Source organism: Stigmatopora argus, chromosome 13, assembly GCF_051989625.1.
Source record: "Stigmatopora argus isolate UIUO_Sarg chromosome 13, RoL_Sarg_1.0, whole genome shotgun sequence".
Classification (NCBI taxonomy): Eukaryota; Metazoa; Chordata; class Actinopteri; order Syngnathiformes; family Syngnathidae; genus Stigmatopora; species Stigmatopora argus.
In genome coordinates, this window is record NC_135399.1 from 16871982 (window position 1) to 16896730 (window position 24749).

The window sequence follows — 24749 nt, forward strand, 5'->3', positions numbered from 1 at the left end:
ACCTTAACCACTATTAAAGAAGACACAGGAAGTTCACATATTCTTTATTAAAGAAAATAAAACAGCAAAAACTTGATCAACAACACAAACACATTAACTTTTGGGCGTGTGCAAGTGCTAAATGTGCTCGTCTCTAAACACGCTACGCACGAAACGGTTCCTGAGTTAAACGGTTCCTACGTTGAGCGCTCCATTTTTAAAATAAAAGGCAATAAATACAATTATTTTATTAACATTTTTATCAACGAAGCCTCCGTCGACGAAGTGTCCGTCGACGAAATGTCTGGGTACCGTCTACATCCCTCTGATAACAAGAATAAAATGGTCAACGTGCTTTATAAGTCTAATAGACTAATAAAATGGCCAAGGCTCTTGCACAATTCTCTATTTTTATTGGAAGCTTGTTGTAGTAGGTCATCTGAACATATCTAATATTTAACGTTTACCATGTGGGTGCTATACCTCTGAGAAAGCTCTTTTTGCAGGGCAACGATTCAAGGCTTTTTGATAAAACCATTTAGTATAATAAGTTAGTCTACTACTTACATAGTAAAAACACTTTTCAAATAAATCCCAACCTTTGAGGTCAACATATGACTTTGACCGTCTCATTTGTGTTCATATTCTTACATAAGTATAGCAATTTATAACAATGCCTGTCTTACTTCTCCTGTCCAATGACAACACCTTTCCAAAGGTGTAGAACGACCTTCTCTCTTCACATATAAGCAATATATCACTCTTTCGTCAGTATTTTTTAAGATTATCCTATATTTAGGAGTTATATATATGCTATATCTTCATCTTTTAAAGCTGACTAGTGTTCACCTGCAGGCATCTGAGATTATGTGTCACTTGAATTTGGCAACAGATCAGAAACGACTGTTATTTTGCGTCTCGCAAACATGCCTGTAGAATCGCAACGTCTGAGACACATGCCATTCACTTCCTTTCTTCCGTTGAAAAACAGAAGTGAAAAGTCCAAAAAAAAAAGATGTTTTGCCACAGAATTCCGTGCAACAACAATAACTATGTCTTCCACAGCAAGAAGGACTTTGACAGAAAATCGAGAAGCCTGCTGGCACATTGTGTAAGAGACAAATTCTTCTTACCTTGATGCTTTAATTTTTTTATTTGTTACTACTTTGCATCCACAAGGAATATTTTTTTCATCCAGAGAGGCTATTAGTATCCTGCCACTTCACATAGCTTTTCTCCTGATGCTGTAAGTCAAAGAACACAGCTTGGATTTACATTTTTTAGCGACTGGGGGTTGCAGAAAATCCCATTTATATTCAGAAGTAGCGTAATCGTCGACAAAGGCGGAAGCCAAATATAAACGTTTCTTTAGTTTTGACCTGCTTTTAAGCTCATCATTGTGCGGCGAGAAGAAAAGCCCGTTGTGGTGGTTGAACCTGGCAATCTTCGTATAACGTACAGTCGCAAGCCGCATTCCCACGGCCGCCATCTCATAATGCCGCTGCACGCATTTTAAATCCAATTACAGCAGCGGCACATCACAAGCCTTCTGAATTCCAATAACCTGCGAATATAGTTCAAACGTAAGGCTAGTTTCATGCTGGTTAAAATTGGAATATGCATCAAAATGTCTTTCGGTTAGTCTCCTTTTCGAGGATGCCTGAAGATACTTTTCGCCAAGTTTCTAGCATGTAACGTGCCTTGGTTTATTTTTACATGGTATAAGGTTTGGCGCCATATCTGAAAAATACAACATTTTTTCTTGCTCTTATTTAAATCAAAAGAGTCTAACAATTAAACCTCTATGTGAAAAGATTCTGGAAAAAACTGTAATATTGGTGTGGAAGAACATTTGATTTGACAAAATTCAGTTAGATTCACAACTAGTGATTTTTTAGGTCAATTGTATGTTTCATTGGTAATCTGCATTGATGATACAGATTACTACTAGATGCAGATTAGAGCACAGTAATCTGCAGGTAGGGTTTTACCAAAGTGTATCCTCAGATTTCTACAGATTACTAACCCATGCCCACAGATTACTGGTTGTGGCCAAGAAATGACTAAATGGTATGTCCGGATTACCAATTAAAACATTTTTTTTCTATTTTATCTTTGTTTTCGAGTTCATTGGTAGCCCCATCAACCGTGACGTGTTACCCTATGGGGGGCTGAGTTCTCGGTGTCGTCATAATCCTCGAGCGGGGGAGGATGGAGATGGGGAGGAGGAGGAGAAAGAGGAGGAGAGTGAGTAGTGACACTGACACTGTTGGTTGGATGTGTCCGGCGAGCAGGGGCGGGTGGGAGACACCGGACCGGACCGGACCGGAGAGCCTCGCTGGGTGTTTTTTCCAACAGGGATTTACGGACTCGCGAGTGGACCGTGAGTAAAGACAACCTTAGTTTAGATCTCGTGTGTCTCTCGAATGTCGTGGCTGGTTAAATGCGGGGGGAAAAAAAGTTGCAAGTTGGCAATGTTGTCGTCGCTGCTGCCTCGGTTGCTCCCGGTTTTGTGCGTGGCTGTCTGAGAGGGTGCGACCGAATGGCTCGAACGGCGATCGCCTTCGCGTAACGGGGACAAAGTTTGTTGCGCAAGTGGGGGAGCGTCTGTTAGGGTTTTGCTTTTAAACTAGACTTTTTTTTTTTTAAATTGCGGTTTCGTGTGGCAGTGTTGATCGAGTCTTTTGATCCGATTGAGGTCTAGTCGAGGATTTGGGGTGGTAATCAAACGCATACAAGGAGAAAATGGTTAAGTATCATGAGAGGTTATTGTCGTTAGGGTCATTGTGTTTTGTTTTCTCGGCAGATTGCCAACGAGTCTGAAATGAACCCCCGGGATCTCCGTGGATAGTAATCATATCTTAGATTAGGCCATTTAGGCATTTTTTTGTATTTACCTTAACAGGATGTGATTCTTATATTTTTATATGACTTATTTTGGTTGTTTTGCCGGGAAAGCGCACTTTGTGGAGTAGCACCACCAATTTTGTCATACGCAGCTGGTTATGATGACAATTAGGCTTTTAACGAGTCAATGATGATGACAAAGACGATGTCTGATTATATATTGATTCATGTTTACCTGCATGATCCAGATTCTGGATTTAGATTTTTGGAGGACCTCCTTTTGGTGCTTGATTTCTGTCAACACTTGTTTTAGGAGGCTGGACAATTTTCTAAAATAGTGCTTGATAAGTTAAATTATTCATTATTATTATTGTTATTTATGGAAATGTTTGGTTTTCTACATGAGACCGACCAGTCTTGTGGCCTTCTGGTATCCAAAATAAATGAGTATGTAAACTGTTCATCTTGCAGAGTTGTGCATGTGTTGACGATTTATAATGCAGTGGCACGTACAGGATGGATGCTGCTATCAATCTTTGCACATTTCTTGGAGGTTTTCCTCATGCTTTTTGCATGCTATTTTGTCAAATACTTGGTGAAAAGACACTGCAAGAACGGTGACCCCATTTTTATTGAATTCCTCTAGCAAACGTTTTTCTGTGTGTTTTGTCTTGTTTTTGTGTTGTGCCACAAATGTGTCTACAATAAGTAAAAAAAACAAAAAAACAGCCTGCATAATGAAGGTAAAACACCAAGTAAAGACCATTAATCTGATTTAAAACTATACTACAGGTACTCATTTATTATTCATTATTTCCGACAGGAAGATAAACATTTTTGAGAAAATTCCATGCCATATTAAACACACCTTTTGTATTTATGGACAAAAAAGAAGTTATTTCTGTGGTCTCAATGGGATGAGAACACATCTATACTACTATGTTGAAGTTCTGAAATAATGCAGTATGATTAAAAGCTCAATGTATCATTTTTTTTGGTTTATGGTAAAACATGCATTTTCATATTTATCAGCTTCCCTCCCAACTTTACATAAAGGCTTAATTTGCCAACATCACACAGTGACTGATAACCCCGTTACAAGCAATCTGTGTTCATCCTTTGTTGCATAAATTTAAAGCTTCAGTCTTCCATCTTAAGCGTGTTGATGTCAGATACGCCGTGAAACATCACGCGCCCTGAAAAACATGAAAGAGCATTTCATTCGCCGCGATTTTGCCCGGCAGAAAATTAAAATGGCGAGATTAGAAGCTGGCTGATGACGGGATGTCGGTCTAATCGCGATTCACGTCCTAATAATTAAACGCCCACCCGTGTCTGCCCTTAGTCGAGATAACGAATACTTGTGAGCTGCCGGGTTAATGTTTTCACTTGTCATCGGGATTACGCTGGGTAGCGCAATCAATTGTCGAGGGCGGGGTTGATGGTTTTGGTGGGAAAAGCGGGCCATCAAAAAATAAAAATAAAAATTGGAGCTTCATCAGTCTTCGTCCAATGACGTTGTTTTGGAGCTTTGCATGTGTAATGGATAGTTTGAGGAGATTTGGGTGGGCTGATTGCTTTTGTGTTTGTTTAACAAAGCCCTTGATTGAATTTACCTGGTTTGTGTAGTCTGCTGAGTTCGTTTCAAGCAAAATACACCAAAATAGAAGCAGCGCAACAGTGTCCATTGTGTGGCTTTCCTGCCTAAAAGGTTTCTGAAAGCTCGACTTTGAAATGTGATGCTGAAAATCTTCCATAATTAATCATTTATCGGTTTTCAAGGTAAAGATTTTTCATACCAACGACGGTATCCTGAAGTACGTTCTGGATATTTAAATGAGGCCGACGTTGCACTCAGCCTACTTTGACTTAAGTGAACGAGACGTCACGGATTGGTTTTGAACTGACATCTTTACAAGATCTTTTCAAAGGAAATCACTTTTTCAACCTTGTCCAACATATTCCTCATTCATTCAAGGAGTCCCATTGTGACTGCTAACAGAGCACTTTTCATAGATTTTGGACTTAATTAGTCATTCAATAGAGCTGGTTTTGCCCGCCTGAGACTCAAGACTGCGTTATTATCCTTGCAAAAAAACTGTCAAAGTAATGTAACATAAGACATATTAACATGGCGGAGCATAACACAATAAACATCACGTACTTAGTCTATTTAGATTCCTTATTCTTTGCCAACAATTTAAATCTACAGATCTAGTTTCATGGTGCAGTTTTCAACATGTTAAGACTTTAACAGGACGGGTAATAGAATCATAACACACAATGGCGGGTAAGACCTTTTCTTCTCATTTTTAAATTTTCCGCTGACCTTTTCAAAATGGCTTCACGTGTTTCCGAACGCGGTGATCATCAACACGCTGCCTCCCAGGCTTCTTCCAGCCGCCATTTCCGCCCCGATTGTGGTCAATTCATCTGTCATGGTTACCCCTGCAGTCTCGGGGGGGAAAAGACACTGATGGATGCTAATCACTTTGCCTGCGAGAACATCCAACCTCACAGCTAGAACCAGTTTTATGGTTTTCTGACATCAAAATGGTTGTTTATCATCCGTGGAAATGTAGTATTATTCACTCATTGACTTCTATTGGAAAAATAAGTGTTTGGCAAAAAAAGGGCATCCTTTCATAAACTCAGTTGCTATTTAGTGGACTACAATAAAATCTGATGGTGGCTAATTTAACCCAATTTATTTTCTACTTCCTTTTTGAAACAGAATTAAGCAGTCATTTTTTATCTATAAAGCCTTGTATAGGAAAAAAAGTGGGGAGCCTTTAAAATTCGTTAAAACATTTGTGACTGTCAAATCCTGGACTGCATCGAATATTTATAATTGATCTACCAATTATTTTTAATGGATGAACATGGAGAAACATCTTATTTCTGTGAATGTCATGAAAACGGTCTCCTAGTATTTTGTAAGGAGTGCTTAAAAATAAACATGATTTGATTTCAATCAGGATTCAGTTCTTCACCATTAAAAAATCTTTTCAAATGATTACGATCCTCTAAAAATGTTATTGAGTCCAATTTCCAAAACACTTGATTATTACGACCATTCCGCCAACTCTGTCTGTACCACATTTTGATGGTAGCGCAATTTTATACCCCACAGCTGATTGTAAACTATTTTTAAATCTGCAATTTATGTTCGCAACAAAGTAAGAAGTATGCAATTAAGGACCGCCAAAACCATAATGCCTTCCTAAATTGCCTTTGAGTGCGTTTAGTGGTTGTGCTTGCTACCTGAAGCTACTTTTTCAACATAAAAGAAACACATTTGAGGCTCTTTATTAAACAACTCAATCAATTTTGAGTCTGTCTTGGCTCTAGCCACAGGTATTCAGTCGCTGCATTGTTAGCCTCAGCTCACCGTAGAAGTGAAAGTATTGTGACCCCTGTATCGAACCACTTCATCAAAATGAGCCTGAGGGAGTCTCAAAATGCGTTTCGCTTGCTTAGCTACTCACAAGGCTATTTTTTCTGTCACAAGTGTGACAGAGAAGCATAGTCCCTCACCGAGATTGTTTTGGCCCGCGTCCCGCCCGTGAATTGGACTGCAAAGCCGCTACGACACATGTGTCAAAGTGGTGGCCCGGGGGCCAAATCTGGCCCGCCGCATCATTTTCTGTGGCCCGGGAAAGTAAATCATGAGTTCCGACTTTCAGTTTTAGGATAAAATTAAAATGAAGAGTATAGATGTATATTAAATTTCCTGATTTTCTCCTTTTAAAACAATAATTTTATTTTTTAATTATTTTTTTCTGTGTTTTTAGTTCGAAAATCATTTTGTAAAGTCTAAAAATATATAAAAAAAGCTAAAATAAACATTGTTTTAGATCTATAAAAAACGGAATATTCAGGGCTTTTAATTCAGTTCTTTTAATCCATTTATAAAAAAAATCTAAATATTATATCTAAAATGGTCCGACCCACGTGAAATCAAGTTGACATTAAAGCGGCCCGCGAACCAATCCGAGTCTGATACCCCTGATTCAACCAGCCTAGCTGGGATGTGGGAGTACCTGGAGAAAACCCACGCAAGCCCAGGGGAGAATATCCAAACTCCACACAGTGAGGACCCACCTGAGATCGAACCCTCGACCCCAGAACTGTGAGCCACGTCAGCTTTTCACAACCCAGAATTATTGCATAACAAAATAACATGACAAACATTCATTCATTTTCTCAACCGCTTATCCTCACAAAGTTCGCCGGGGGTGCTGGGGCCTATCCCACCTAATTTCGGCCACCCAACCACGGTACATGGTCGATTGGTCGCCGGTCTTTTGGTCGCCGATCTTTTGGTCGCTGGTCTTTTGGTCGCCCGGAAGGTAAGTGATGATTACCATTTAAATCGTTGCTCAAATTCCCTAAATACAAACTGCGAAGGGCTTTTAATCCAGTTCTTTTAATCCATTTATTAAAAAAAATCTAAATATTATATCTAAAATGGTCCGGCCCACGTGAAATCAAATTGACGTTAAAGCGACCCTTGCATTAGAAGGTCATTATCGTGGTCATTTGTGGTGGAGGTTCAAATGTCAACTCGAATTTCAATGTCGGATAACGACGGATATTTGAGGGAGGTCGCAATAGACGTGAGAACGTACCTTAAGGGGTCGACGTGGTCCTGATTCAATGACATCTTTCACGGCTTCTTTGGGACTCATTAAGTCAAAGAGGTGGCATCTCTTTGACGGTCACACTCGCCAAGTAAGTCAATAACAATCTTGCGCTGAGTGAATGCAAACAGTGGCGATTGAAGACTGCCGGCAAATATGCTTTTCAATTACGATTCATTTTTAAAGCCACCCTGGCAACCATCCAACCGTCTTTATAAGCTTACTTTTCACTCGATCAAACAATAATCTTTTCTTTTAACGTCCAAGTAAAAGCAGAAAGTCGGGCACTACGACCGTTTTGCGGATAAGCTCCGTCGTGGCCTACTTCCAGAAGATGCCTTTTGGCCAAATAAGCTTAATAATTCTTTTTAATCAACTTTTGCACCCCTGAGGAAAATCATTGACTTACTTGCAGGCAGGAGGCGGCTACTGAAAATACTCAGTGCTGATAAATGGAATGATTGACAGGAGTGATATGATTGACATTGACTCAGCAGCCAGCATTGTTTGGACTCTTGACAAGGGCTTAGAGTCAAAATCTATTTAAAAAGCCCTGATTGCTTTAAATTGCTTATTCTTTTCCTTTTAACACATTGTATTCTTGACTACATTCAGGTTTAACCATTTTTAACAAGGCGCCAAGTTAATTTTCATGCATAAGATGGCTCAAAATGGGGGTAATTCTTTCTTGACGTGTGGTACTTGTGTACTTTTTTAAAAACTGATGGAAATCTCTGCTTCAAGTTTAATTGTTCTACCAATGGGAGCTTTAGGAATTGATCTCGGTGCGACTTTACCCTGTACACGTATATTGAGTCATAGCATGTGTCCTGATTGAAATACACCTCAATGTGCGCACGGAACTCCGCTCAAGCGGAAGTGTGAAGTGAATGAATATTTCATTTTTATATAAGTGTGAAATAGCAAGGCTTGGTGTCACAATAAAAGGGCTTCGAGCATGCATTGGCAACACCTAAAAAGCTTTCCACAAAAAAAAACGCTGAACCGATGGTCAACCGAGAGCAAGTTGAAATCTTAAAATATGCAAAATTCTAATTAGAAACCGTAAACTGCATATTAATGAGAAACATTTGATGGCAGAAACCCCAAGAAATGGCTTAAAAATTACATTCAGCGTACTTTCAACACAAATTGTCGTGCAGATCTAGTAAAGTGGCATTCAAAAATAATGAACACTTCTTTATTTCTCTTTTTTTAGTTTAGGACAACTTTAAAAATGGTGAGATGGCTCAATTCAGTCTGTATCAGTCTTTATATTCTACACACTTTTGGTCGAGAAATCTACAATGCATGTCCTAGCAATTGGAATTTCCGACGTTCAAACGTGTTTTTACTTCCTCGTACTGTATATACGGTATATACTAGGTCCACACTTAATGCTTTAAGCTGGGCAGGCATAGCACCCCCAACAGTCCAGTCGCCCTATAGAATAGTGAGCTCTTCCTTTCACTGAAAACATCCTTTTGTATCACCACATGAAGGTCAAATGTGTAATTACAACAAAGCGCTCAACTGTCATGTCAGTTTGACAACATGGCCAAACAGACAACGTTGCTGTCATGATGTGATTCATGAAGTGAAGCCATTCACTATTCAATCATTTTCCCTCCTGCTTATTCTCACAAGAGTCGCAGTGGCGCTGGAGCCGATCCCAGCTAACTTTGGCGAGTGGGCACGTTCAATGGTGGTGGTTGAATATACGGTAAACTTAGCATTTTTATTCCTCAAGCTGCGAACGTCCTGATAGAAGCTTAGCGACAGCATGTAACGTGCTGTGAATGGTCGATAAGAAACAGGACGTACAGACCAAACTGTGCCGGCAGAACAACAACCGATACAAATGAACAGACAGGAATTCAAAACAAAATCTCTACCAGCACAGACCCTGAAGGAATTTCAAATCCCTGCTATATCTATACCCAGCATAAAAAAAATGGACGCTTTAAAATGACCAAGTTTTTTTCTCGAAACGACAAGAGCTTCATGGAACATTTGCTGTTACACTAAATTAAATCGCGCCGATGCTATGACTGCATTTTTTGCAGTTTAAATAATAGCAGGGCTCTTCCCTATAATGAAGAGAGTTAAGGTCAAAATTGTGTGTGGGCAAATCAATGCAAAACAATATAATGCTTAGGACAGGAGTTCAATATTTACGACTTGTCAGTCCCGTAATATTTCAACATGGCAGGTTTGGAGTGTTCAATCATCCTAATATGAATGCTTTTGGGAGGCGAATAATATGCGTTTGTTCTCGAACATATTTTTGTATTCATTTGTTTCAGATGGACTGTCATTATTTTCTGTAGAAAATTAAATTTGGTGTTTAAAACGTCTTTTTTCAAACTTGAGTCCTCAAGTCGTCTTATATTCGGGCCAATTCGGTATGATTTGAACCAACTTAAATCATTTCTAGTGTCGGCAAGCATCAATCAGTCATGACCAGAGCAGATGTTAGAAGCTATAGTCTTTTTATTACACATCAACACTTCGATAGTATATAATTTCATTGGCTATAAAGGTCACAGTCATCAAAGTATTTGACATTCTCGAACTAGCAATGATGCTAGACGGTATGAAACAAAAGTGTCGGATCACTCGGTCGTCTCAACTCAAGCAGGACTCGAGAACCTGCTTGAATTTTTTTTTATCAGCCTCTTTGTCATGTGCCAAGATGAACAATTTAATTAAACATTCTCTGGAGTGCATGCTGATTCACTCATTAAATAAGTACACGGTGACGAGCCGTTTGGGCTAGCTGTTTCATAATCAAAGTGGGTGTTAATTAATCCGCTGGAAAGGTACTGCAAAAAAGGGTGCGCGGCATTTTTTTATATGTTGTCATAAACCTTGCCCACGCGTATAAGTATAAATGCTTCCCCGCTTTGAGACTCGGGGATTTGTTGACTGATAAAAAGCATCTTCCTCCAACTCTGAAGTGCCACCTGACCCAGTTAATGCGCTGATAATTCCATGATATTCTCTGTCATGTGGAGCGGAAGCCTCGCTTGGAAGGAACGTTTCGGGGAGACGGATTTGTGTTTCCAGAATTTTGATGTATTTTTTTTCTTTCTGTAGTTTGCTCTAGCAATTCAATAACTAGTGTACATTAAGTGTGATTTTTTTTGTGTTTCTACCCCACATTAGATCATGTTTCGACCATTATAATGACCAGTGGTGTAGATGGCTTTATTGAAAATGTCCCTGGTTGTACACTATAAAAAATGTCAAGTTACGATTTAAATGATCTAGACCACAGGTGTCAAAGTGGTGGCCCGGGGGCCAAATCTGGCCCGCCGCATCATTTTGTGTGGCCCGGGAAAGTAAATCATGAGTGCCGACTTTCTGTTTTAGGATCAAATTAAAATGAAGATTATAGATGTATATTATATTTCCTGATTTCCCCCCTTTTAAATCAATAATTGCAATTTTTAATCCATTTTTTTCTTTGTGTTTTTAGCTCAAAAATCATTTTGTAAAATCTAAAAATATATAAAAATATTTTCTGTTTTCCACTTTAATATGGAACATAATGATTAAAAGAGATTTTCCCTTACTAAGAAAAAAAAAGCTCAAATAAACACTTTTAAAAATTAAAATGAAGAGTATAGATGTATATTAAATTTCCTGATTTTCCCCCTTTTAAATCAATCATTGTAAATTTTTAATCCATTGTTTGTGTTTTTAGTTCAAAAATCATTTGTAAAATCTAAAAATATATTTAAAAAACCTAAAATAAACATTGTTTTAGATCTATAAAAAACTGAATATTCAGGGCTTTTAATCCAGTTCTTTTAATCCATTTATAAAATTATAAAAATCTAAATATTATATCTAAAATGGTCCCGCCCACGTGAAATCAAGTTGACGTTAAAGCGGCCCGCGAACCAACCCGAGTCTGACACCCTTGGTTTCAGGCAATGCTGCAATGTTTTGACTTCCGACAGACGATACGGCACTCAGCAGAGCCTTTCCATGATGAAGACAACCCCAACATAAACAATAAAAGCAGTACAGCCTCTATACAACCTACAAATCTGTCTTTGGAGGCATGCTATTACCCTCTCCATAGGCACTATAACTGAGCTTATGCTTGCGATAACCACGTCTCGGTTAACACGCCAAGGAAAAGACGGCTGAAATACCCGGTTTTATTTTCGAAACCACGGGTGCCGTTTAATAGGAATTGCAGGCAGAAACGGGAGTGACCGGTTATTTTTTTACTCTCGAAATTGAAAGACAGAGCGTCCTGTCAGTGACATTTGTACCTCAGAGGAACATCTTGAGATTGCCACAGAACATTTCCAGCACAGACTAATAAGACAGGAAACGCATCACCGAACGTGGGAGTTCAATCGTTGGTAAAGATAGCGGGATATTTTTCCCGCATTGCATCTGTGAGCGCCCAAACAAGCATGCAAATAAAGCTCGTCGTTTCTTGGTGATGAGGAAGGAGTTCATTGACAATGGCTCAAACCGTGAAACATGGTTGTCGACTGTGAAATAAAATTATGGAAGTCGATGGCGGGCCGTAAATGGATGCCATCTTCATGCTTCCAAATGAATGAGTTTGTTACGATGATTGAAGTCGCATTTATGTGCCTTGTGAATTGGAGGTGACTGCCTGTGTAAAATTTGACTTTGTTGCAGACAGCGACGCTTTCTTCCTGATAAATTAAAGAAAAAAAGGAAAGTTAGACACAAAGAGAAACTTTGGCATTGAAGTTGTCCTGTTTTTACACACAAATACACCATTTACTTACTTAGAGGCTGAATAGCCGATTTCAAGGCTGTCTGCGTGAAAGCAAAAGTGGGAGTGATTCACCTTTTTGGGCCTCGTTGGTTAGTGAAGCAAAATGTGCAAGGACATTCCAATTTTCAACATTTGAAGTTCAAGTGCAAATGTATTCTCATTACTGTAAGTAGTTTTGCTTCTATCGTGATTGCTTCGGTATTTTTTGAATCAGGAATGTTACTTTTAAAAGAGTAGAAATTATATGAAAAGACTTTGTTTTGGTTGAAAAGGTTTGTGATAGTCGGTCGGTCCTCAGGTACGGCAAAGGGTACACGTCGATTAGTCGCCGGTCGCCGATCTTTTGGTCGCCGGTCTTTTGGTCGCCCGGAAGGTAAGTGATAATTACCATTTAAATCGTTGCTGAAATTCCCTAAATACAAACTGCGAATGACTATTTAGTCATACTTAATGCCCTAGTAATTATTAGGCTAAAGAAAAGCTCCGAATTTCCCGGACTTTTATTGTTTTTTGTTGGAGAACTTGTTAAGACCCTGACTGACGTCGCTTCTTAAAGGGACAACGCATGTACATACAAACTCTTCTACACTCACACGTCGGCTCAGTGAAACTGCTCATGGCCATTGTTGGCTTTTATTGATGCGTAGACCGTCTTGTTTTACCTTGTTTTGTCACCGGTCTTTTGGTCGTCGGTCTTTTGGTCGCCGGTCTTTTGGTCGCCGGTCTTTTGGTCGTCGGTCTTTTGGTCGCCGGTCTTTTGGTCGCCGGTCTTTTGGTCGCCGGTCTTTTGGTCGCCGGTCTTTTGGTCGCCGGTCTTTTGGTCGCCGGTCTTTTGGTCGCCCGTTGTCGCGGTCGGGGCGACCAAAAGACCGGCGAACAAAAGACCGCCGACCAAAAGACGGCGACCAAAAGACCGGCGACCAATCGACCGCCCACGCGGCAAAGTGCCAAATGGAAGGAGCTTTTAAGAGTAAAATGTCTGAATGACATCAGAACAAAGTCAATCATTGCCACCCATGCTTTTCGAAATGCACGGGTTGTAAAATATCAAACCCGACTAATCCAAACAAAACACACTTTGCAGTCGGCGAATGTCGTACGCTACAAAGTCCGATTTTGGGAAACAGGCAATTGGCTACAGCGAATCCAGACTTTCAATTTACATCTTAGTAAAATGCCGGTAAGAGCCCCCCTCGGCCCATCCAACGGCTCCCCCCGACCGACAGACGTTTCCGACCGCGAAACAACTAAATCAATAAAGCCGATAAATTCCCCGGTTTCCCTCAGTTGCCGTGGGAGCCGTGGCATTTTCAAATTGAACACCGCAGCACTTTACGTTGGGCGGCGCTGACACTTAAGCCAATTAGATTTCAGCTGCAAACCGTAGATCACGCTCACTCCTCGTCAAGTCCTTCTCTTATTTTGACGGGGCATTCCATCGACAGCAAACCTCGACTGTTGCTATTATTTGAAAGGCACTTCATTTTTTTATATAGTCCCCAAAAAAAAAGAATGTTGGCATTTACCATGTCAACAAAACTGAGATGCATTCTGAATGCCTCCTAAACTGAATGAATGCCTTCATATCGTAATGTAACAATGTATAGTATAACACAGATTGTCTCCCGCGTTGGAAAGGGCGAACCCAATACAACCTTGACTTTTAAGGTGATTTATTTTGGCCGGGATTCTGCGGGGAGAGCGTTGCTGTGAAACACACACCGTGTGTGTTTGACCGCTGATGAGGAGATCTTTTTACATCCACCAGAGTCCTGCTGCTAAGAGACTGCCGTTGTGTAACTGTTGTGTTTAAAAAAAAAATACATAAATGAAAATCACATCAGCCACAAAGCACAAAACCGACCCCAAAAATGTCTTTCTAGACGGAACTTTTTGTGAAAGTCTGAAATTCTAAATAACGTCCGATTAGGCAGTTTTGGTTCATAACTGAAGATAACCAGATTTTTTTCAAATTTTTAAAGGACGAGACTACTTTTTTTTTACTGGATTCAAGCTTGTTTTCCCCATCTGACCCTATAATGTGAGGTTTTATTGTTTCATTGTACGACGAGAAATATTAGCGTCAATATAAATGAGGAAATTCATCCTACGTGTTGCATACATAAATGAAAATCACATCAGCCACGAAGCACAAAACCGACCCCAAAAATGTCTTTCTAGACTGAACTTTTTGTGAAAGTCTGAAATTCTAAATAACGTCCGATTAGGCAGTTTTGGTTCATAACTGAAGATAACCAGATTTTTGTTTTTTTTTAATGATTTTTTTCACATTTTTAAAGGACAAGACTACTTTTTTTTTTACTGGATTCAAGCTTGTTTTCCCCATCTGACCCTATAATGTGAGGTTTTATTGTTTCATTGTACGACGAGAAATATTAGCGTCAAAATAAATGAAAAAATTCATCCTACGTGTTGCTTGATTTTTAACAGTTCTGACAAAAAGTCTGCACGCAAGGATAAATCACGCATTCCAATGTTATATAAAAGTATATTGCCACTTCCACTTACATTTAATTTTATGACTCATTGTTCAAGTAAATTACAGCTTTATAAATTACAGCTTTATAAAACCTTGTGATTTCTATGGAAACTAATCTTAGAGTTAATCAGCGGACATTGTTCTTCACTTTCTTCTACTTTATATTTTCATTTAAGAGAAAAAAATGATAGCTCGTTTAACATAGCATATTTGTATTGAATAGACTACTAATGCATCCATCCATGAATACTGAATTTGTATATTTGGAAAAAAAAATTCTGAAATCAAACCCCAGTTTATCTCGAAAAGTGTGTTAACAGAGCACAATACTTGTTGTTATTTTATGTTGCGGATTCTTGATTAGTCTTCTGTCTAAATTTATTGCTTTGCAGATTGTGATGATGTGTTTTTTAATGATCTCAGTATTGTTCCTAATGACTCCTCTGAATTTAATCAAACCACTTCACTATTAAAGTTGTAATCAAAACGTAGCATGCAACAAGCAAATTGGGACGTCTAACTCGTCTTCTGATCTTATTCCTTTTGCAATTGCATTTTGGGATTTATTTCCTTTATTCAAACACACAAAAATTCTTAAAAATAGCACAAAAATGCACAAAGAAATGGACTCTAGTTCAGGTCTTGTCAGATAATGGCCCAAATCTTTGAATATTTGCGGTTTTGCCGTTGAAATTTGCAGGATCATCACATTTTAAACATAATCTCAAAATTGCTAGTCAATCATCAAAACATTTGTATTTTTGAACGCGAGGTGAGGCGCTGGCCCATATCCTTGCCGCAAAACACCTGTGCATACACGCTTGAAATATGGACGAAAACATGACACCAAAGAAAAGTCAAAGAGAAAAACATAGGTTTCCTGTGCTCAGACAAGCCGGCATGCTTGGACTCCCAGCTTTTAAATGCTCTCTCATGCAGAAAACAATGTGTGGCGTGCCAAGAAAAACAGCCACGCCCAAAGCTGGATCTCTGACGGGTGCCCCTGGACGCACAAAATATGGATTTTATTGCATGGCGTGACCTTTGTCAAGTGGTCGACAAGTGTGCTCCACTTAGTTTTCGATGAGAGGGCTGAAACACACCACAAGTGGCTTTTTTTCAAAGTAAGAAAAAAACGCACCTTCTAATATTCAACACCACTTTATTCAATTAAACATGATGAAATAAGTGTTTTTCTTCATAACGATGATAATCAACTACTTATCAACATAGATGAGCAGAGATTGCATGAAAACTTTAAAATTGAAGTTTTTGTCTTTCACCGAATAGCCACAATTAAAATATTAGGAACTTTATGATATCAGAAATGTATATGAGTATCACAATACTAATAATATGGCTGATGTTGACATGTTATTTTTATTATTGAAAGAAATCTGTTATTTTTTATTTTAAGATTACAATATTCCTTTTAATTCCAATACATCAAACTTTTAATTTATCATCTTTTAATGCAGTACACACATTAGACATGCCATTATTGTGATAAAAGTTGTTTTTATGTAGTTCACTCTCTTTTTTCCATGTTATTTAGTCTTTCTATATACACTTTTATTCCATCTAAATTCCATGAAGGTTCTTGTTTATGTTTGGGATTTGCCCGGGGGTAGGGAATATGTTGCTCATGAGCCACATATGGCTCTTTTGATGTGTGCACATGGCTTTCCACTAACATTGCTTGCAAACTCTCATTGGTTAGCATTTAGCTTAACAATGTTGTTTAAAGAATTCAGAGACTTTTTCTACTTTAAAACACTTGAAATGACAAAAAAATACAGATTTTCGTGTCTTTATACCTTTAAATTCTGAGTATGGTGCTCAAGCATTAACATATAAAAATATTTATTGTTTATAGCTCTGTTTGTCATAAAGGTTCCCGACTCCTGCTTTAATGGGATGTCGTTTTTTTATGTTTTCACGGTAAACAATGGGAAGTCGTTTTTTTATGTTTTCACGGTAAACAGACTGTTGTGGTCGTGAATATTTATTATTTTTGGGTACGCTGCTGTTTTGCAAAGATGGGGTGCTCAACACGTAGATCGTGAGCGACCAATCGATGGCTATGGTACTATTGGTAGACTACATGACAGTAAGATTTGATCCAAGGATTGGATTTTTTTGTAAAATGTTCTATGGGACTTAAGCAAAAAAAAATTGAGCACCTTTTTGACATAAAATGCGACGATGAACGACTCTCTCGGAAGGTCAGCGGTCGACCTTTGGCACGTCGGGCTTTTATAGGTCACGTCTGGCACGCCGCAAAACATTCCTGGCAAAAGCGGTTCTTTCGCACATGCGGAACTCCAAAAGAATTCTGGACAAACAGTGGGCGGAGGAAGCGGAAGGTGAAGTATCATGTGTCTGGCCAAACTTTTTCTTGTTGAGTTTGCAAAGCCCATCATCTCTCCGCACTGCAGTCGCTTTTTCAGCAGCATCTGGCCAGCAGCTGACAAGCATTTAGGAGCCCTTCCTCTATCGCCGTCCGTGCTCCTTTTCCTAGGCACGTAAGTTGCTATTTATCCTCGTCGTCGTCGTCGTCGTTTTTTGCCCGAAAAGCTTGACGTGGAAGAGCGAGTGCGCCACGCTTGCTCGGGAGAAATTACAATAGAAGGTTTTGACTTAGCCCGTAGCGTTCCGTAGCTAGAGGGAGTTCAGAGAAAAGAAAACAAAAGAATCTTTGTGGCATTTTTTTTCCGCTTTAAATGATGTCGTTGCCCAGCGCTGTTGTTTTGATGTCCGGATTTGGGCGGTAGTTCTATTTTTTTTTTAATAAGGCATGGATTTTTAGTAAGGTATTAACCAGAAAGATGACTTTACTGAGTTAAAGTGGGCGTTGATTTTTTTTTCTTTTTTTTCCCTCATAACATTCTTCCTCAAGCTAAATTCCAAATGTTTGAGTCATGGGGGTTGAATTGTTGGAATCTGTTTTTATTTTATTTTATTTTGTGTGGGTTTTTGTAGTGGCAGGAAATTGTACGTTTCATTCATAAATGCGTATTCATTAGTTTTTGGCTCGAAGATTTGGGGTACGGATTTTTTTCCTAATATTTTAGCCGTAACTTCATGAAATTTAAACTAATGTTTACTTCTAATTGACAGAAAAGTTGCCATTACCAAAAGTAAGTCATTGGTGTAATAAGAAATGTACATTTGAAAAGTTATAATCTGATTAATTGGTCAGGCCATAATGTATACCTCAATGTTCTATGGAATCAAATTATGGTAAACTATAGTTAGTAAGAAAATGTTAATGAAAGCTGCCATTTGAATAGTTAACCAAAAATTTAATTTCAACTTTATTTTGTACGTGCAATGTTCTGATGTGCAGTATTTACTGTAAATACTGTATTTTATTATTATTTTTTTGACCGTCAAGCTATCCCTCACATTTAAAAATCATCTATGTTCCATGTAACCATGTGTTCCCATCATTTTCCAACCTTGTGGGATAAAACGGAATTTTGCTGCATTTGCGACATACACTGCAACTCTCTAGAAACTTGTCGTGGGGGTGTCAAGTCGGAGTGCGCTGGCGTGTGTGTGTCGGTGAGCTCGTGTGACGTCTCCTGAGCGGGTGATGGCGACTCACCAGACAGGATGCGGCCATTAAAGCAGGCCAAACATTGCCGCTGCCAATCATACCAAATGACATCACGGTCAGGTGTTAGTAGCAGCTTCTCGCTTTTTCTATCTTGTAATTTGGACCATTGGCTCAATGTTCTTTTGTTTTCATTATATCGCAGTGTTGCAAATGCCAAAAATAATTACTGCTGTATTGGATTGGGTTTTTCTGAATGTTTTGATAGTGTTTTATTACCTCTTTATGGCCATACGTATCATTTTTGAGTTTGAGCAAATGGGATTTTTTTTCCTGATAAAAATGGATATATCATATAACTCACTTATTCATTCATTTTTTTTAAACTGGTTATGCCACCAAGGGTCGCGGGGGGTGCCGGAGCTTATCCCAGCGAACTACGGGAACCAGGCAGGGGACGCCCTTAATTGCTGGTCGGCCAATCGCAGGGCATGAGAAGACAAAGGACAGCCAATCACAGAGTTAGGCAATGTAAAGCTAATTTAGCATATTTTTTACTGTATAAAATACTACAATGTATCTTTGTTAGAGTTTTGTTTAGTTTAACTCCTTTTGTATAAATGACATTGGAAGTCAAACACACATTTATGAAATTCCAGCAATAAGTTACAGTATGTCCAAACCATGTACAACCGGTTTCTTCATAATATTCACGTTTCATATACTACAGCATTAATCTGGCAATTACCTTGGTCCTCTAAGACCATTTTTCACTTTAACTCGGATACAATAATTGCTCAGACTTTGAGAAATTGCAAATGCCAGTCAATGCTTAACACTTTTCCATTTCTTCTTTTTTTTTTTTTTAAATTGCAAGGGCAAAAGCTAATTTGTTTGCAATCGTGAGTGCTGAGATTGTCCTTACGCGGCCAGCCTTGCATATTTTCCTCCCACGCCGAAAGGATATATTGATCGCGGGGACACGCGGTAGCTGACAGCTACCTAATCTCGGGCAGTTGGTCCTTTCAGATGGCGGAACTCGTCGGGTAATTGATGCAAACATCGGAAAGTGTTTGTCGGGAAGACATGCCATGGAGATGGATCTTTTTTATTAGCGGAAGAAATCACTTCCATGTGGGGACATTGTCCACTTGCACAGAAACAAGATTAGAAAGACACATCTTTTTTTCCTTGGAACCTGTTGTTATCAATTCTTTTGTATTATGGTGAAATACGCAAGAATCATAAATGAACAACAATTCCTTGATGAAAACCAATATTTTATTTTTTAACTAAGCACTATCCGTCTGAAAAAGCGACTCGTTTTTAAAATCCATACTGACATCCTTATCTATGTTGACTACTACTTATTTATTATGTTGACTACTACTTATTTATTATGTTGACTACTTATTTATTTTTGACTTTTTTATTATTATTGTTTGATTATCTGTCCGTTTGTTTGCTTGTTATTGTTATTTTTGCACTTCCCTACTTATTTATGTTGTCGGCGACTTATTATGTTGACTACTTATTTGTTAATATTTCTTGATTTTGATTGATTATTTTTCTGTTTGTTTGTTCAAATCAAATCAAAATCAAAAGCTTTTATTGTCATCATACACAGCTGCGTATCAATTTTGTTATACGCAGCCGTGTATGATGACAATAAAGCCTTTTGATTTTGATTAAATTTGAAGAAAACAAACAGATGTTGTTATTTGTGTACATTGTGGTGAAGCTTTAAATCTCATTATACTTGGATTAAATCAATAAAATACATATCAAGTGGTAGAGTGGTACATTTGAAAGGTGGCGTTGTGCTCTTGAAAGTCTAAAAAGCAAACAAACTGTTGTTTTCCTCATTTGTGTGAGAGAGTTCGTCCTGCTTTAATGTGTTTTTCCTCTGTTCTCCTAGGTGGAATATCTCAATACATTTGGGAGGAACGGCGGCATATATTTTCCACTATGAATCGTGCCTTCAACAGGAAAAAAGGTGAGTAGTCACGGCCAATTTACTTTAAACTGCGCCAACTCATCCGAGCAGTAATAATGCAAATCATTGTAGAAGTAAGTGTTCGCTTTAGCTCCACACAAGTCAAACTCTAATGCCCAATTTTGGGAAATTCTGCATTTCATCATTGTTTCCCCTTTACTTCAATGCAATTCACCAAGATATACATATTTTGTATAATAGCCTGACCAACGTTGGAGTCAGATTATGCCTGAGCTATTAAAGCAACATAAAGTACACTTCAAATTTATTCAAACAGAAAAGCACTAGGACTAAAAAAAAAGAGGGGAAACATCCGGTTGTGATCTTTTGGAGGTGACACCGTCCAAGGACAGAGCAAGGAAAATATGGCGGTGCGTTTTGTGGAAAACAGCTTCGCGTGTTTACCACCATCTGTCCTGTGTTTTGCTCTCCTGCTCTAAATCAACAGGCTAGGAGAATTTTCGGGGAAAATTGTACAGGGGACAGGTGGGCCACTAAGCTATAATCATATTTAAGTGTCATAATGACACCCCATTTTTCCCCAAAGGACTTTTATTTGATGCATTTTCAAGCAGTAAGTGCTGGAATCTATACATGGTACCTTTATCGTTTTTTCTTCTTCGAGATATTCTGCAGTTTTATAATAATAATAATAATAATAATAATCGGACATAGGCCCTGTCGTCATCATCAACAACAAAAAGCCTACTTGTCATCACACCCAGAAACTGCGTATGACAAAATTGGTGAAAAATAAAGTGACTTATAAAGTCACCGGGGATAAAAATTGGAAATATTTTAGATTTTTTTGTAAATTTAAAGGGTCACGAGCCCTTTTTGAGCCACCAATTTTGCTAGAGGATTTGGAAAATGTTAAGAGTGCTGAAAGGTGTCCAATCTGATATCACAATGCTAAATTAAAAAGATCTTCACATTGATAAAGAAAAGTAGCCCTCACCGATTGAGCCTCGACATCAAGACTGCATTTAGTTCCCTAAAGTATTCATTAGCCATCCTGAAAGATAAAGTGACTGCACCCTATTGGACATGTGCAAAGCCTGACCTCAACTGAAGGCATCGTTAACAATGGAAAGTAATTCAGGCAGCCGATTGCGAGGGCACCCAGGGAGTCGAGTCGGCCTGAAAAAAGAAGAGCAGACATCGGAAAACAGACAAAGTAAACAAAGGATCTGCGTGGGGAAACATTGAAATAGCAAATTAACGCAAACAGGAAACAATCCTAACCAGACTCGGCCATGGAATACCTCCAAAGGTGAAAAATATACGACAGGATGTAACCATTTTTCATCTCTATGTCATTTAGTATGAAAGGAGACAGTCCCATCCATGCGTAATATTTGCTTAGTATGCCCCTGTTGTCCTCTTTTCCTGATTGGTAAAGAATGCTTGAGCTTTACCTTAGATTGAAGTACACAGAAAAAAAAAGAACTTTCTTTTGTATTTCTTTAAGTATCCTGTTTAGATGCTTAGTCATGCAGTAATGTGGTTCTATATGTTCTTTTGTGCCTAAACGGATACTCTATTTCACGTGTCAAAGTGGCGGCCCGGGGGCCAAATCTGGCCCGCCGCATCATTTTGTGTGGCCTGGGAAAGTAAATCATGAGTCCCGACTTTCTGTTTTAGGATCCAATTAAAATGAAGAGTATAGATGTATATTATATTTCCTGATTTTCCCTCTTTTAAATCTATAATTGTAATTTTTTAATCCATTTTTTCTGTGTTTTTAGTTCAAAAATCATTTTGTAAAATCTAAAAATATATATAAAAAAGCTAAAATAAACATTGTTTTAGATCTATAAAAAACGGAATATTCAGGGCTTTTAATTCAGTTCTTTTAATCCATTTATAAAAATAAAAAAATTAAATATTATATCTAAAATGGTCCAGCCCCAGTTGATGTTAAAGTGGCCCGCGAACCAACCCGACCGAGTCTGACACCCCTGCTCTATTTGGTTAGCAACAGCCCAAAAATGTTGTCAAATGACTTCATAGACAAAAAAAATGCACACATTTTCGTGTATTTTTTCTTTTAAATTCTGAGCATGGCTCTCAAGAAATAATATTTGAAAACACAAATCGCTTTTGGCTCTCTTTGCCAAAAAGGTTCCCGAGCCCTGATTTAGGCAATGCTAATCATCTCTGGACTGAGTTTGAAGGGTCATTAAGTAGCTGTTAAATGTACTACAAAAGACTATAATGAGTCCAATTGTACATGGAAGCGGCACTTATGGACTGATTGTCAGGAGAAACGTGGAAAAATGATTTCCCCGGAGCCCATCTTATTTTTTCTGAGAGCTCTGCATGTCATGTTTTAGTCAGCGAGGACGCCATTGAATGTGATTATTGTCGTTTCATGACGTAAATGCTTACAAAAGAATTGTTCATGCAGAATGTAGAACTCAACCTTGGGAATCCTGGTCTTTAAAAGGAATGTGAAAGTCCAAAAAATGGTAGTTCTGTCGTCAATAGTGACAATACCAAGTTTTCTTCCTCCCTTATTGATTTTATCTTGTGTTTTTAACATCAACCTGCCCAAGGAATTAAATATGGAAATTAGCCTTTGGCTATAATCTTACATATAAGCTGATAAGCTTCTAATGGATGGCGAGTTAAATAAATCAAGGAGCCCGTATCGTATTGTTGATAAATGACCGTGCGCTGGCTACTCATTGCATAATAATCATCAAGTAAACTCCAACTACTTGCAATAGTGTGTCATGTGACATAAAAGTAAAATGGTGCCGCGTTTATTTGTTTTTGTTCATGTTTGAGCAACAATTTAAGACGACAAGGTCCTCAAAAACTCTCGCAAAGTTTGACTCGGTGCACAAAACTCGAGAGACGAGACGTCAAGCCGTTTAATGTCGCTGCCATTATTAAAGCATGCCTCAGGGGCGCCACCTGTGCGAATTATTTCTGCTGCCGGAGACTTTTCATGAGAACCGATAAAGTATACGACTGAAGCTGGGTACGGACTTTGTCATATTTAACTTATGAGCAAATATTAGAGGAGTTATGTCTCTTAAAGCACACCCCACAACATGAGAGTTTGTGGTAGAAACTAATAAACGGGTATATTATGAATGTTGATGTTCATTGTGTGTTGTTTTTGTGTTTAGACAAATCATGGATGCACACACCCGAGGCCCTGGCCAAGCATTACATAGCCTACAACGCTAAGGTACGTGTGTGCCGATGCCTTGCTCGTTTTCAGGGGCGAGCTCAGATTTTCATTTTAAAGTTGCACCAACGGGAATTAAAGGGCAAGAATTTCATGACGAGAGAGAAAACATTCGTTTGAGACCATTATTAACCTAGAATTGTGTTTGGAAATGAGTCTTATTACCGTAATTCCCTTTTAAATAAGCCCAATTCCAATGAAGTTGGGACGTTGCGTTAAACATCAATGATAACCCAATTCACAATAATACATAAATAAAACACAACCGATTTTTAAGCATCCTATTTTGTGGTATTTTTACAGTTTATAGACTGTGTTTTGTTAGGTTAAACAACAGGTTGAGAATTTTTTTTTATGATGGTGTTTCCTCATATTTTTCCACATTACTTGCAGGCTTTAACTGGAAAAATTCACTAAAACCTTTAAAAATTTCTAGTGCCGCCACTTTGAAAAGTGTCTCCCACATGAGCAATGACTCTAAAACAGCCCAAATTATGCCATTAAAAATGTCAATTAACAAGGGCAATCCGCGTGGAGACATTTTAACGGATCATTACTCGGAAATTGACTATGACAAGGTGGGGGAATGTGGTCATATTTTGCATTAATCGCATCGCACCATCTCCGTGCTCGTCGCCTTGACGATTCGGAGACAGCCATGTTTGCTTTTTCTGCCGAACCAGTCAGTGATGAATGATCTTCACATCTCGGTTTTGCCTCCAAACGTCGAGAGGACGCGCAGTTCAAGAGACTATTGTGGACGGGGAATATATTTGTCGTACAATTGCAGAGAATTTACAGATCAAATCCTACAAAGTGACGTTTTTCTTGAAAAAAACTTCATCTCATTGCCTGTTTAAGCATGGCGGGTTGAATGAGACGCATATTTTAGGACGCGTCCCTCGTTTTTATCGCCGAGAAAGCGACAATCTGGCGTACTGGGCCCTGGATAGAAACGCAGAATTGCCGTCGGGATAAAAATAAGTCATTCAGCGCGTGGCTTTGAGAACAGGCGCATCTTTTCCAGGGTTAAATGGGGCGTGCGAGACAAAAATCCACATATAGACTTGGGCATCACGCCGCATCAGTGGAGGATCGTTAGCCGGAAAGCCAACCTGAAGACAAAATGAAGACTGTGAATGATTTTGAGTTGCCGTGTCGTGCTCAGAGACGTTTTATTCGCCCGACCTTTTAGGTGCTAATACCTGTGTTTATGATGTCTGTTATTGCGAGAAGGTAGCTATTGAGT

General features: G+C 38.7%; 1 protein-coding gene across 3 annotated transcripts in view; it reads left to right on the forward strand.

Moving 5' to 3' along the window:
- Positions 1 to 2227: 2227 nt before the first annotated feature.
- gulp1a (GULP PTB domain containing engulfment adaptor 1a) overlaps positions 2228 to 24749 on the forward strand; it is a 28511-nt gene continuing 5989 nt past the window's right edge. For 2 of the 3 annotated variants that reach the window (XM_077617012.1, XM_077617014.1), the window contains exons 1-3: positions 2228 to 2362; positions 20221 to 20298; positions 23439 to 23500. In XM_077617012.1, coding sequence (XP_077473138.1) covers positions 2257 to 2362; positions 20221 to 20298; positions 23439 to 23500 — 246 coding nt within the window. In that variant the 5' untranslated portion in view covers positions 2228 to 2256. Of the gene's footprint in view, positions 2363 to 17054; positions 17269 to 20220; positions 20299 to 23438; positions 23501 to 24749 lie in introns of those variants that run through there. The other variant, XM_077617013.1, reaches the window with a different exon arrangement.